Source organism: Malus sylvestris, chromosome 17 (assembly GCF_916048215.2).
Source record: "Malus sylvestris chromosome 17, drMalSylv7.2, whole genome shotgun sequence".
Classification (NCBI taxonomy): Eukaryota; Viridiplantae; Streptophyta; class Magnoliopsida; order Rosales; family Rosaceae; genus Malus; species Malus sylvestris.
The window spans coordinates 30,507,063-30,521,965 of NC_062276.1; the positions used below are offsets into that span (position 1 = coordinate 30,507,063).

Genomic DNA, 14,903 nt, shown 5'->3' on the forward strand with positions numbered 1-14,903 from the left:
CAATAAACTAAAAATAGCTTTCAAGTTTTAAGGTTATTTTTTCAAATTTCATAATTTCATGTTTTGCTTCCCTTTCGATACGAGAGGTTCTTCTCAAACTTCTGGTGTTACATAAACTTGTTAGAGTAAGTGTGATTCTCATAGTTTAGTAATAATCACTGTGTTCGTGGCAGGAATTTCCGTCGGGGATGACTTCCTGGCCAACGAGCACACAGCTCCCCTGGGAGATTGGCGCCGGTTGAGGGCTACTGTCGGGCTTCTGCTTTCCTGTCGGGCTTTGTCGGGCAAGTCTCGTCGGGCAAGACTCTTCAGGCAAGGCTGAAAGAGAAGGACAGCGTTAACTTTGAGAGGTGCCTTTGTGAGGCCTTAGGTGTAGGCCTTGAGGCTCACAATCAAGGTTAACATTTTAGTGCTCAGGCGTGCCACTGCCATCTTCAGCATGGCAAATGTCGAATGGATGTCAAGTTTTAGTTGTGAATATGCATATGCCCGAGAAACCGTGTTAGATATAACAGGTGCCTTTGTGGGGCCTTAAGTGTAGGCCTTGAGGCTTCCTATCAAACTAAACCAGTACTTGAGCATATTATATTCGGTCTTTATGGTTGTCGGAGTCTTATAACTATTATATTTCTGATTATCCGAGTCTGAGAGGTAGAGCGAACCCAAATAGGTGCCTTTGTGGGGCCTTAGGTGTAGGCCTTGAGGCTTCCCATTAGAGTTCGTTCTTATACTCAAACCATCTAGACCGCAGAATAGAATGAATCCAAATAAGTGCCTTTGTGGGGCCTTAGGTGTAGGCCTTGAGGCTTCCTATCAGAATCCATTCCATACTTAAGCGTTCTATGATAATCATGATATAATAGAAATAAAACCAAGAGGTAGGTCGATTACTTGCGCCCCAAGTAACTTCGGACTTCTCGTTTATCAAGGATTGTCGTGGATGGGTTAAGTCCACATAAAGTTATTTTTTATGCCTTGAGGCCAAGGACTTTTAAACTAATCAGATTTACATACCTGAGGGCTTAGGATTTGGATCTGATTTAAACACTGAAGATATATTCAAATCGGATCCAAGTACTGAGAAAGCTTTGTCATCGTGATTTTGCTAGAAACAACTTGCATATAACTGGAAATATACAACATATTGCTAGACTTTAAAGAAAGAGAAGACAAAGACAGAGCAAAGCAGGTCGGGCAAGATTAAACCTTATCAATTAAGGCTGATCGTCTTGCAGGTCCCTATCTTTGTAGTTCTGTCAAAGGTCTGAAAGCTTAGAGGGGGAGAGGGGAAAGGAGAATACAAAAGGTGAATCGATACTACAACAAGTTCGAACAAGGTAGCAGAGCTATTACAGAGGTTGGGAGAAAAGATTATCCCGCGGGGGATGAAGGCTTGGGCTGACTACAGCTTCGTTTTGAAAGGCAAATCTGGCTTTTTTAGCAGAGTTTGTGCTTTTGTTTGTTTGATTGTCTTTATTCCTGTCTTCTCTTCCTCCTTTTATAGACGACTCGGTTTGGCTCCTGTAGCAACAGCTTTACCCGAATGCGGTCTGAGGGTGATGACTCATCAACCTTATTACATGTAATGCCACCATAAAGTACTTTATGGGCAGTGCAGTCTGATCAGTCTACACCACTTGGTCCTTGGGTAGGTAGGCAAGTGGCCCTTATGAATTGTATCAAGTCAGAAAAAGCCCTTTCCTGCTTTCTCACGTTTCGGCCGGGCCTTGATCTTCTATTCCTCCAGGCCTCCTTTTGGGCCGACTCCATCTTTGGGCCAAAAATTAAGTTTTAATCCAAACAGTGCCCCCTTCAATTGATATTAAACCTGGAATTCCAGGCACCAATATTAATTGAAAGAAGCTCCTTATTACACCCACGAAACCCTCGCGATTGAACTTCTCAACCTTCTCTGTCGCCCAACAAGGTTGCATCCTTATCATCTTCCTTGTTTTCTCTCTCGACCTTCATTAAATGGCTTCAGGATCCAGCCAAACCTCACCATCTTACGAATCCGGCGATGGAATCGCTACTCTACGCCGTTTACTCAACGGGCTGCATCGTCCACGGGCAGGTTTACATTCTGAACTATTCTTTGAGACGTATGGAGTACAGTCATTGGGCCCCGCCTGGATTTCTAGGGTCCCTTCAGTGGTGGAAAGCAACATGCCTAGGGAGAACTGGTTTACCCCAAATCCCTATTTGGCTAGTTCGGTCATCTCCTCTTCGAAATGGTCATCATATCGTTGAGGCTTTCCTTTGATGAATGATCCTACCTGGGCCCAGTGGGTTGACGAATTAGAGCCTTCCTTCAAGCAGAAATGGATTAGTAACGGTATTTATGAACTGATCATGCTTTCGAAGACTTCCGTTATCTCTAAGCCCGAATCAGTTACTTTTGCCTTCCTCTTTTGGAATACGGGCACAAATACTTTTGATTTCCGTATGGGCCCCATGTCTCCCACCATCCTTGACATGGCCGAGGTCTTCGGTTTAAGGCCATCGGGCAGGATAGTGGACGTCACTCAAGACTGGGTTCCGTCCCCTACCACCGGGAGCTCGAGTTCATCTATCCCCTTCCTTCCTCTAAGCTATAACTCTGCCACTTTCAAGAGTTATGGGACCTCATTTAAAGGATTCATTCCCTTTGTAAAGGCAAATTTTGGGGCAGGCTCCCTTCGGGCTGACAAAGATCAAGAGCATATGTATTTTCTTTTATACTGGCTCAACAAGCACATCTTCCCAAACAAATCTAAAGGAGTGAGGGTAGAATGGATCCCCTTGGTAGAGGTTCTTCACAATTTTGACGATGTAGCCACAAGTTCATTCCTTCTTTCTCATCTCTATCACCTTATTTTTGAAATGACTCGAGACGAGCCATTCGAGACCAACTTGAATGGACCTATCTGGATGATACAAATCTGGCTGCAATGGTATTTTCCAGAATTTCAGGCTGCTAATCTGGAGTTCCCAGAGGGTGTGGCTCCTGCCCGAATCCTGGCTGAAGCTCCCCCTGTAGACCATTCTACCTTTGCCTACTTTTACTTTTTCAGAGTCTGCAGGATTCGATCAGACTTGGAATGGGGTGCGTCAGTCTTGAGGAGATATCCTTGGTTCTCTGACCAAGCCTTCCAAGATGCCCCTGGTGAGGATGCTACCCCATTTTGCAGGGAAAAATTTATCAGCTGCATTCAACCGAGAGACTTGGCCTAGGGGGTTCGGGGCAATAGATATGATCGAGGCTTGGAAGTGTACCATCCTAACTTCTGCAACAGGCAGTTAGGATTTAGGCAAGCCATACCTGTCCCATTCTTTGACTCTGTCCATTGTGGCACCTCATTCCGGTTACAAACTCCACCTGAAGTGACCTTCCGAGCCGCCCGACGCAGCCTGGATGTAATGAGTCAAGCAGCCCGAAATTCCGTTGTTCTTAATTTTGAATGTACCTCGCTGTTTTCCTCTTGGTGGGAGGACAAATGGACTAAAAAGTATGGAGGAGATTTGAATGTGAATCTCGATCGTATCTTCAACCAGCTTTCTCTTAAATCATATCTTGGCTCGGGCGAGCTTGCAAATTGGAAGGAGATGATTCAGGAGAAAAACCGGTCACTTCTGATAGGTACTTCTCTTTCCATCTGATTATGTTTCTCATATGATGTCCATCTTCCCTTACTTTTGTTTGATTCTGCAGCTCCAGTGGATATTGAATTTGAAGCCATTGAATCAGAGAATGGCTCCGCTGATGCTGCAGTTCTTCATGGTGCTGCCGCGGAGGCTGAGAGACGAGAAGCCGGGGAGGGGACGGACATCTCAGAATCCATTGGGGATTCAGGGGCTGAAGGAACACCCAAGGCAATCACTAAAGCCCTCAAGCGAAAGAAAGTGGTCATGGCTAAAGATTCCGACCCCGATCCTGCACCTCTTCCGACAACCACAAGACCAATTCTCACTCGAAAGAGTAAGCGGGCAAGGATTACTATTCCTCCTAAATCAGGAGTCCCATCTGCTTCAATTCCTGAGGCAGGCAGAAAGAAGCAACAATCTTCAAGTGAGTTTCTTTTTCCTATATCAAACTGCTACTTTTCCCCTTTATCTAATTGTCCCTTTTATCGATCAGCAGGACCTCAAGCATCTAAAAGGCCAATCCTTGCTTCTAAGGAGGAACCACTACGGGCTGCTATGCTTAAAAAGGCCGAAGAATTGCGAAACACCGCCCTTCGCGAACTCGAGGTATGGCTGATATTATTGTATACTTTCTTACTTTCATACAACCTTGAATTGATTACTCTGATCAGGCTGTGAGAAATGAAATGCTCTCTTCGCCCGAGGCTTCTCCACAACCTGCCCGAGAGAAAAATCTTTCCCCCTCCCAGACCAATCCTGCTGAGGTACTTTCTCTCCTACCTTTCTACTTTTTGGCTAACTCTCCAATTTTATGGATCTAATGGCTAAGGTCTTTTCTTTCCTCCTGTTTTTGTTTTCCTAGGCTGGTGTTTTTGCATCTTTGCCTAGTCATGGACCTCCTCTGAGATCTATGACTTCTTCTACTGCTTTGGATGCGAACCCTTCCTCTCAATTTGATCCGTCCACAGGAGTTATATTGCACTTCGTGGATGAGGATGATCCCTTGGTAAGTTATTATTTTCTCATTGAAATTCTGCACATTGCCACCCAATTAACTCCTTTTTATGTTTCCTGCAGCCATCTCCAGTATATGAGCCACCTCCCTCACTAATGGTCTCGGATAAGGAACCCATAGTTCCTGAGATCCCTGTAGCTTCAGATGCAGCAATTTCGCAGGCGCTTGCTCGCCCGATAGTTGATGAACCTTCTTCTCCTCCCCAAGATCAGACTCAGGTACTGGAATATTTTCTTCTTGCTTCTTCCTCTGGTGACCTTTTTGCTGACAGTTACTGCTTTCTTTGGATATATCCAGGATGCAGGCACAGGTTCAGGCGCAGCTCTTTCCCCTTCTGCTGGCGGTGAAGAATCTTCACCCCAACCAAGAGTTAGTACATTCTCTGGTGAAACTCCGGGGATGAGTCAGGTAAATTTCTTCTCTCCAGAACCTCATTTTGCTTCAACCTGTATTCAGATTATCTTGACCGAGTCTTTTGGTTTTTGTAGCAAGCTTCAAAAGAAGCTTCCCCTCCTCCATTGGCTCGTAAATCAAAGCGCTCATATCCTCATTCATCTTCTGGAGGTATTGGTACTTCCCCCTCTGGAGTTGAGCAGACTAAACAGGCAGAGATTGCCCCCTCAATAGGCATTGTCTTATCGGAGGGAACAGTCACGCCGGGCCCTCCTTCTTTCCTATCCTCTGATCCTGCCAAGTTGCCCAAACTCTTGGAAGCACTCGGGCGACTTGAGACGCGGTTGAAATCCTCAACGCAACCTTCAGCAACCTCCATGTCCTCGGAGCAACAGCGAATCTTTCAGGAATGGGCAAAGAAAGAATTCACCGCGTCATTTAGTCTCAAGGCTCTTTGTGATCTTGAGAAGGTCATAACTGAATTTTTCAAAACCGGTCGTTTGTCCAAGCCTCAACACGATTCTTTTCTCTCTTTCTTCGAGAACCTGAGGGCTCTGAGGGAACAATACCAGAGAGCGGATAGACAAGCTAACCGGGCAAAATGCTTTATGGAAAAAGAATCAAACTCTTCTACCCAAGTTAACCAACTGATGGAAGAAAGCATGCAGACTAAAGAAAGGGTTAAAGTGGTTTCCTCTGAAATCCAGAAGCTGGAAGAGCAACTGGTTGCCCTTAAGGAAGAACAAGCTACTCTTCTGGACACCCTTGAACACCAAGTCGAAGGGGTAGAGAAAACAACTTCGGAATTAGAGCAAGCCAAGTCCCAACTTGTAAACCACCATACTGTCTTGGCCGAACCCAATAGGATTTTTACCATCATGCAAACATATCATTCTAGAATAATCACTCTATGTGAAGATGTAAAGTTTTTAGGATAGGATGATTTGTAACTTCTTTTTGTATTAGAATGAACATGTAATTTGCTTCTTGCTCTACCATCTCTGAATTGACTTTGGGCAACTCTTTGCCCCCTCTGTCTGCGCACTTTTCTCCTCCATCTTCCCTGTTGACAACCTTATAATCTGCCCCTGGTCCTCCGGTCTCCTCATGGCACCTCTATTCAGCCAATACCCCCGGCTCCTTAAAAATGAGGTTGATCATATTGATAGGAGCCTTCGGAAAAGGGTTAGTGTCCACCATTATACTGGCTTGGGGTGAGTCAAGCAATAACTTCCCCTTCACTATAAGATCTTGTACCCAATCTCTAAACTGGACACAATTAACTATAGAATGGTTGAAGGTATAATGCAGCTTGCAATACTTTTTCCCCCTGAGTTCCTCGGGCTTGGGCATCTTTTTGGCACTGTCGGGCAAAATTACTCTCGCCCGCACCAACTCTTCATAGATCTCCGGTGCCTTGGTTAAATTGAACGAATAGCTCTGATACTTTGGGGGTTTCATGGGGACGAAACCACCATCATTCATCACGATCTTCTGATCCTTGACAGGTTGGACTAATCCTTTGATCGTCAATGGTTTGAAGGGTGTGGTCATCTCAGCAGCACATACATCTATATTTTCTTCCTCATGACCATCCTCGTGTTCGGGCCTGGTTTCTCCCACCTCCACATGGTGAATAGTAGCTTTGCTTTTGTAGAAAGGAGAGACTTTGGAAGTGTGCTTCACTTGCTGTTCCTCTTGCAACAACCTCTCGTACTTCGTGGCAGCAATCACGAGTTCTTGCAGCTCATTAAACTGTGCATCATAAAACCTTTTTCTCAAAGGTAATTTTAAAGCCCTTTGAGCAATGGATATGAGCTGTGCTTGATTGACGGGGAATTGGCATCTCATCTTTGTCCTCCTGAACCTCATCATGAAGTCTTCCGTGGACTCATGATCGTATTGTTTTACCTCCACTAGATCATTGATGGTCAATTCTGGCTCTATTCTGTAGAACTGTTCATGGAAAGCCATCTCAATTTGCCCCCAGTTGGCAATAGAGTTGGGGGGTAATAGAGAATACCATTGAGACGCCAATCCTGCCAATGAATTTCCAAACAACCTCAATTTGTAGTTTGGATTGTCCTCATACGCCATACAGTGATTGGAGAATTTGAAAATATGGTCTCTGGAAGACACACTGCTGTCTTCACCTGTGAAGGCAGGGAATGCGGGCATCTTGAAGTTGAGAGGGAATGGATTTAGCTCGTCGATATATTCAGGATACAGCTTCTAGTAAGTAATCCTGAATACTGGGCGAGCCCGCGGTTGGGCATTTTGAGTTACCGTTCTTCTTAACTCAGCCAATTCCTCCCTTAGTTGCTGAGTGGCTAAATTATCATTATGACCGAGGATAGCTGATTCAATCTTCGGGCTCCGGTCATTGCCCGCATTTGCTTCTCTCCTTGGTTCGGGCTTCCTCCAGTTAGATCCTCCACCTCTATTGACCATCGGGGGTGGCCTATAGGGTGGAGGTTTATCTGAAGTAGTAGTGGTAACAGTAGTGGTAGTCTCATTTCCACTAGTTTCTCCCATCATACCTGGCATTCCGTACCTCATCCTTTCTTGTTCGTTCTGCCCCTTATTATTAAATGATAATAATGGGAAACTGGGAAACTCTTTCTCCGGAATCGGCTCCATCACTGGTTGACTTCCTTCAGGAATTACCTTTTTCTTTCCCCTGTCTCCTGCTTCTTCTAGTAGTGGGAATAAGGGAATGATTGGGTCATCTCTCATGATATCCTGGCTCATTCCACTTCCTTGAGCACCCTTTGGAGTAAAGAACTCCAAATCAAGCCTTCTCTGTAGATTCCCTGTGAGCATACAGAGTCTGCTTACTTCTCCCTTTGTTTCCAGGGAGATCCTTTCCATGCTCTTTAACACTTGGATCATTGTAGCTTGTAGCTCTTCATTGCTTCCCTTCCCTTGTGATCTTTCAGATGCAGTCGGGCTATCTGAAACCACCTGTCCGGACGGGGAAGAAGGATTTTCTGATTGTTCTGCCATTTGGAGAGGACCTTCCTTTGGATTCTTTTTACCAAGTTTATGGTTCTTCTCTTTGGACATGCAAGATCTGGAAGTTTGGATCCCACCGGGCGTGCCAAAACTATGTTCGTGGCAGGAATTTCCGTCGGGGATAACTTCCTGGCCAATGAGCACACAGCTCCCCTGGGAGATTGGCACCGGTTGAGGGCTGCTGTCGGACTTCTGCTTCCCTGTCGGGCTTTGTCGGGCAAGTCTCGTCGAGCAAGACTCGTCGGGCAAGACTCTTCGGGCAAGGCTGAAAGAGAAGGACATCGTTAACTTTGAGAGGTGCCTTTGTGGGGCCTTAGGTGTAGGCCTTGAGGCTCACAATCAAGGTTAACATTTTAGTGCTCAGGCGTGCCACTGCCATCTTCAGCATGGCAGATGTCGAATGGATGTCAAGTTTTAGTTGTGAATATGCATATGCCCGAGAAACCGTGTTAGATATAACATGTGCCTTTGTGGGGCCTTAGGTGTAGGCCTTGAGGCTTCCTGTCAAACTAAACCAGTACTTGAGCATATTATATTTGGTCTTTATGGTTGTCGGAGTCTTATAACTATTATATTTCTGATTATCCGAGTCTGAGAGGTAGAGCGAACCCAAATAGGTGCCTTTGTGGGGCCTTAGGTGTAGGCCTTGAGGCTTTCCATTAGAGTTCGTTCTTATACTCAAACCATCTAGACCGCAGAATAGAATGAATCCAAATAAGTGCCTTTGTGGGGCCTTAGGTGTAGGCCTTGAGGCTTCCTATCAGAATCCATTCCATACTTAAGCGTTCTATGATAATCATGATATAATAGAAATAAAACCAAGAGGTAGGTCGATTACTTACGCCCCAAGTAACTTCGGACTTCTCGTTTATCAAGGATTGTCGTGGATGGGTTAAGTCCACATAAAGTTCTTTTTTATGCCTTGAGGCCAAGGACTTTTAAACTAATCAGATTTACATGCCTGAGGGCTTAGGACTTGGATCTAATTTAAACACTGAAGATATATTCAAATCAGATCCAAGTACTGAGAAAGCTTTGTCATCGTGATTTTGCTAGAAACAACTTGCATATAACTGGAAATATACAACATATTGCTAGACTTTAAAGAAAGAGAAGACAAAGACAGAGCAAAGCAGGTCGGGCAAGATTAAACCTTATCAATTAAGGCTGATCGTCTTGCAGGTCCCTATCTTTGTAGTTCTGTCACATGTCTGAAAGCTTAGAGGGGGAGAGGGGAAAGGAGAATACAAAAGGTGAATCGATACTACAACAAGTTCGAACAAGGTAGCAGAGCTATTACAGAGGTTGGGAGAAAAGATTATCCCGCCGGGGATGAAGGCTTGGGCTGACTACAGCTTCGTTTTGAAAGGCAAATCTGGCTTTTTTAGCAGAGTTTGTGCTTTTGTTTGTTTGATTGAGTGTCCTTATTCCTGTCTTCTCTTCCTCCTTTTATAGACGACTCGGTTTGGCTCCTGTAGCGACAGCTTTGCCCGAATGCGGTCTGAGGGTGATGACTCATCAGCCTTATTACATGTAATGCCACCATAAAGTACTTTATGGGCTGTGCAGTCTGATCAGTCTACACCACTTGGTCCTTGGGTAGGTAGGCAAGTGGCCCTTATGAATTGTATCAAGTCAGAAAAAGCCCTTTCCTGCATTCTCACGTTTCGGCCGGGCCTTGATCTTCTATTCCTCCAGGCCTCCTTTTGGGCCGACTCCATCTTTAGGCCAAAAATTAAGTTTTAATCCAAACACACTGTTATTTCAGATTGGTATAAAGAGGTCTTAATGTGTTTATAAGCGTTAATTCAACTTTGGTTTGGATTGAAACTCCATTGTTGGCTTGAGAATAGAACTCATACTTGTACAAGGATTTGGTCTTGTATTCCTTGTAGGATTATTATAGGGTAATCCAAATTTTGTAGTATAAAAACCACAAGCTCCTGCTCTCACAAAAGCACACTCTTATTGTTCCAATTACCCATAACTTGGAGAGCATTGAGTTTTGCAGAGAGGAGAAGGTTGTGTGTAGAGGGTGTCTTGGTATGCGTCAATGTGACAGTTGAAGAAGATGGAGAAGTCAAATTGCACACGCAGTGCCACGGCTTGGTGCTTTACGTGTCCTGCTGTATTCTTGAACCTAGTTCCTCTTTAAAACACTAGCAGTCATGGCTTCTTCTTCCTCCATTTTGGAAAATAAGTTTATTTCCCTTTAATTGTTTGATTGGTTTATTGTAGTTATATTTGTTATATATGTGATCCTAGTAACTTGTTGATTTTCATATTAAATCTTACATGTGGTATCAGAGCCTCTCAACTCGTCTAGAATTCAGAATTTCGATCATGTTGTATTATTTTTGTCTGCAGATACAAATCTGCTAGGGAATTTGCAAAGCTTGGGGGTTCGGATTAAAGAACTTGACGAGATAATGAAGCAAGGGTTTATTTCAAAACGGCGTCTCAGTGCTTCCAAAAGGCACTAAATGAGGAGCCGGGAAATGATATGTATCGCAAGTCTTTCGAAGTGGCTGCTAAGGTGCACTGCTCTCTAACTTGACATCCTGATAATGCTTGGTTTTGTTGTTGAAATTCTGTGTTGGCATCCATTTTGCGGTAGCAAGATGTGTAATTATTTTTATAATTTCTTTTCTAACTTCATGATTCTCATGTAATTATCAAAAATGGTTTTGTTTTGCTTTCATGGGAAAACATGAAGATAAGTTTTCCTAGCCATGTCGTGATAATGATTAATTGAAAAGCAACAAAAATAAATGCATACATAAAGCGACAAAAATAAATGCATATATATAGTGGATGCCAATTGCTTTGTGATTTACACATAATAGCATATTTGAATGAAATCTGTATATATATGGAGATAGCATTCGTGCATAGACGTTGTAATTATGGGCATGCGGCTTTATCTATATCAAATAGAACTTGCATAAGTTTCTCTGAATATTGATGCATGCATGCATACAAGAAAATATATGAACAGATGAATATATAAGGTAGATGTTTTATTGACCGCCTATAATGAGTCTTGTGACAATAAACTTTTAGCCATTTACAAAATATATATTGTATTATGAATCGGAAAGCAAATAATTATTTTGTCATCTTATTGGAAATTCATAAGATTAATGATATGCAGCTATCATTATTTTCTCCAAGGACTTGCTTACGAATCTGTATATAATTGATGATGGTGTTGACAATGAATTAAAGGTATGAAGATTTTTAATTTGGATTATTGTCGACTAATCTTATCATGTATATATCGATGCATGCTTATTGTATATGTATATTTGTGATTTCATGATGCATGCTTCCGCTATTATATTTTGGTTGAAATCACAAATAGGGAGGAAGATGAACTTCGAGTTCTCTAGAAGAAATAGTGGTCTTGATTATCTCGTTTTAATCAAGATATATTGTTGTGATTTATATCCAAACATTATCAAATTTTGGTTGATCTTGCTCGATGGATATTGAACTAGATATTGAACTAGTTCAGATCAAATTGAATGCAAAAATATTGTGCTTGCTATTCTGATTTTGATTATTGTTGAAACTGGTGATTTTGGGTTCATGTGAGATAAGTTTTTCCGAATGCATTGTGACTATCTTTCGATACATAGACTGTTTTGCATAATGGTTTAGGTGTATATGACTAAACTGAGATTATGCAATAGGTAAGGAATCGGGAACCAATTGGTTCATATCTCCGGTTTCTTTATCGGCTGTGCAGTATATTCTGCTTATGCTTAAGTGGGAGAATCACATGTTCGAATGTAAGCATAAGGCTAAGAGTATTTGGGCCGGCCATTATAATTCATATGGATACTTAAAAACCAGTTTATGGTTTTATTGAAGCAATTGGTTGAATTATTTGTGTTACTTAATTTGTTTAAGTAATGAGAAGGATCCTATTATGTTAGCATTCAAAAGGAAACGAATTTGGTTTGCATATGGATTCTGATTAGTCATTCATTGTATTGGAATGATTTTTAGTTAATATAGTTGCTATTTACTTGTACTTAACTAGGTTGTGTTGAGTATGGCCTAGATACGTGGGAGCAAATTGGTTTGGTTTTGCTATAATGGTTCACATAATTATAAAGTGCAAATTAAGTATGTTGTAACTTTTGAGTTAACTCTGCGATGTAATAGAAAAGATTCTTAAGTTCAATACTTTAAAATGCATAGGTAAGTTGTATGTGAGGTTAAACTTTTGTTATCCAAAAGATTTGGTGATATGATAAAGCTGTTGATTGATATAACTGTGTTGTTCATACAATTATGAATCATTTTAAGAGCCTACTGTCAAGAATGTTTGGTATTTTTTAGTTTGGGCTATATGAGTGGGAGTAGACGTCTTGGTTTACTCTTGAGCTTAGATACATTGATATGAACATGAACTGGACATTGTGATTTATAAGTTAAATCTGTATTTTGTGTTGCAGAGGCAATTATAAATTCTTTGTTTTGATTTATGTAAGCTGATTGTATCTATGTACTAGTGTGTTGATGAATGACTTATGTGATCACCTTTATATTGAATTTGAAATGATTATTTATTGTTGTGAATCATACTCAAGTGGGAGAATGTTAAAGTATGAGTGTGATTCTCACAGTTTAGTAATAATCATTGTTATTTCAGATTGGTATAAAGAGGTCTTAATGTGTTTATAAGAGTTAATTCAACTTTGGTTTGGATTGAAACTCCACTGTTGGCTTGAGAATATAACTCATACTTGTACAAGGATTTGGTCTTGTATTCCTTGTAGGATTATTATAGGGTAATCCAAATTTTGTAGTATAAAAACCACAAGCCCCTGCTCTCACAAAAGCGCTCTCTTATTGTTCCAATTACCTATAACTTGGAGAGCATTGAGTTTTGCAAAGAGGAGAAGGTTGTGTGTAGAGGGTGTCTTGGTATGCGTCAATGTGACAGTTGAAGAAGATGGAGAAGTCGGATTGCACACGCAATGCCACGGCTTGGTGCTTTACGTGTCCTGCTGTATTCTTGAACCCAATTCCTCCTTGAAACCCTAGCAGTCATGGCTTCTTCTTCCTCCGTTTTGGAAGATAAGTTTATTTCCCTTTAATTGTTTGATTGGTTTATTGTAGTTATATTTGTTATATCTGTGATCCTAGTAACTTGTTGATTTTCAGATTAAATCTTACAAAACTTTCATAAGGTGATAGTTCGTATTTTCTCTAAACTCTAACTTCTGTAATTTTGAAAACATAATTAGTTATCAATTATAATCATATCACAGGTACCAAATAAGGCCTTTGTTAACAACTTAACTTTAATCCCCATGTGAAAAGTGGAATCAAGTAATGATACGGGTAATTAATTTCATTTTGCTAGCTCCGGCAGTTTTAGCTTCCACTGCATCTAAATTGTCTTGGCATACCTGGCTTTTGCTTTTCAAAACAGTGTGCATCCCGGCTTATAAGTCAATTTTTCTATCATGATGTGTGATTTTATTTTTCCTTAACATCTTGTGTTTTGGTGTTTCAAAACTTGTTTTCAAGTTTTTATATTTTAGGCTTTGTTTTAGAGGGGTTAGGTTATATGTGTGAGAATGTAAAGGTAAAAGAGTTTCAACTTGGTAAAAGGAAAAATCATGTAAGAGTTTATAAGAGGTTGGATTACTTTCATATTGTCAATTGGTTTTATGGTGGAACCTCAATTTTCATGGTATCAGAGAAAGTTGGCCCACGTGTAAACCTTAACAGCCACACGTGCTCCATGTCATCCAATTTATGTTGGCCACGTGTTCTCTTTCCACAGTCAAAACGTGTACTGCAAATTTTTTTTGTCCCTATATTATATACAGCATATGGATCTGTTTTCTTTATATATCCATACATATATAGGCTGTTCTAAATTTCTCGTTGACAGATTACTATGTTGTTGCCAGCTCTAGCTGGATTACGCTGTTCTAAATTTCCAATGACAAGTGAATTAATTAAGGGGAAAATTAGGTTCACATTCTTCTTTTTGTTATTTTATTGATTAAAATCATATTCATTTTCAATTTTAAATAATGTCCTTGGGTATTAATAACATCATTAATTATTTGAATAATAAAATTGACACACCCCGTCCAGAAGGAGGGCATGCTGGCTGTCACGTGAGAGTGACGTAATCATTTACACAGTTCGGAAGCTTTAAAGATACAATTACTAAGATGAAACACCCGAGGGTGAGTCATACTTTTGTGAATTCTGTCAGAACACCGTTGGATTCCTCGTGGCCACCAAAGCTCTGCTATCTAGAACCTGGAGGGGGGCAAAACAAGATTGAGTGGGTCAGTAAAACAAAGTTTTTCGAAAACATTTCAATTAACAACAATTCTAACCCCTCACTGTAAAACTTGTATACTTTCCCAGAAAATAGTATATATATAATCATATATAATCTCAAAACTCAAATCGCAAGTCTTTAACACTTTTCAAGAAAACATGCCATGCTATGCATCAAAACATAATAAAGATGCATCAATATAACAGGTGAAATAAGGAATCAACCGGAGACCCTGCAGTTGGTCCTGTTCGGTTAATTTTATAGCTCAATATCCAATCTAATCGGAGTCACCACTGTGACCTGTACGGCACTACTCTTCACATAAATCGGAACTAGCTAAAGTAGTCTGTACGATAAGAATGGTGTAAGAATACGCTCTAGTGCTTCTCTCATCAATCATCTGTGCACATAATCTAAGGTCACCTACTAGTCGGAACCACCTCTAGTGGTCTGTACGACTAGCATGTTGGAACCCTCTCATGGTTTGTACAACATGCACCTACTTGGATCCAAGGTGAGCGTGCGGTGCAGTGA

The 14,903-nt window shown here is 41.3% G+C and overlaps 1 protein-coding gene and 1 pseudogene across 1 annotated transcript; one reads left to right on the plus strand and one right to left on the minus strand.

The window, feature by feature from the left end:
• Positions 1–3,718: 3,718 nt before the first annotated feature.
• LOC126609805 (uncharacterized) lies at positions 3,719–5,266 on the plus strand (annotated as a pseudogene).
• Positions 5,267–6,148: 882 nt separating this feature from the next.
• Positions 6,149–7,129, minus strand: LOC126611960 (uncharacterized). Its single transcript, XM_050280262.1, has one exon. The coding sequence runs from the start codon at positions 7,127–7,129 to the stop codon at positions 6,149–6,151; it is 981 nt and encodes a 326-aa protein (XP_050136219.1).
• Positions 7,130–14,903: the final 7,774 nt, after the last annotated feature.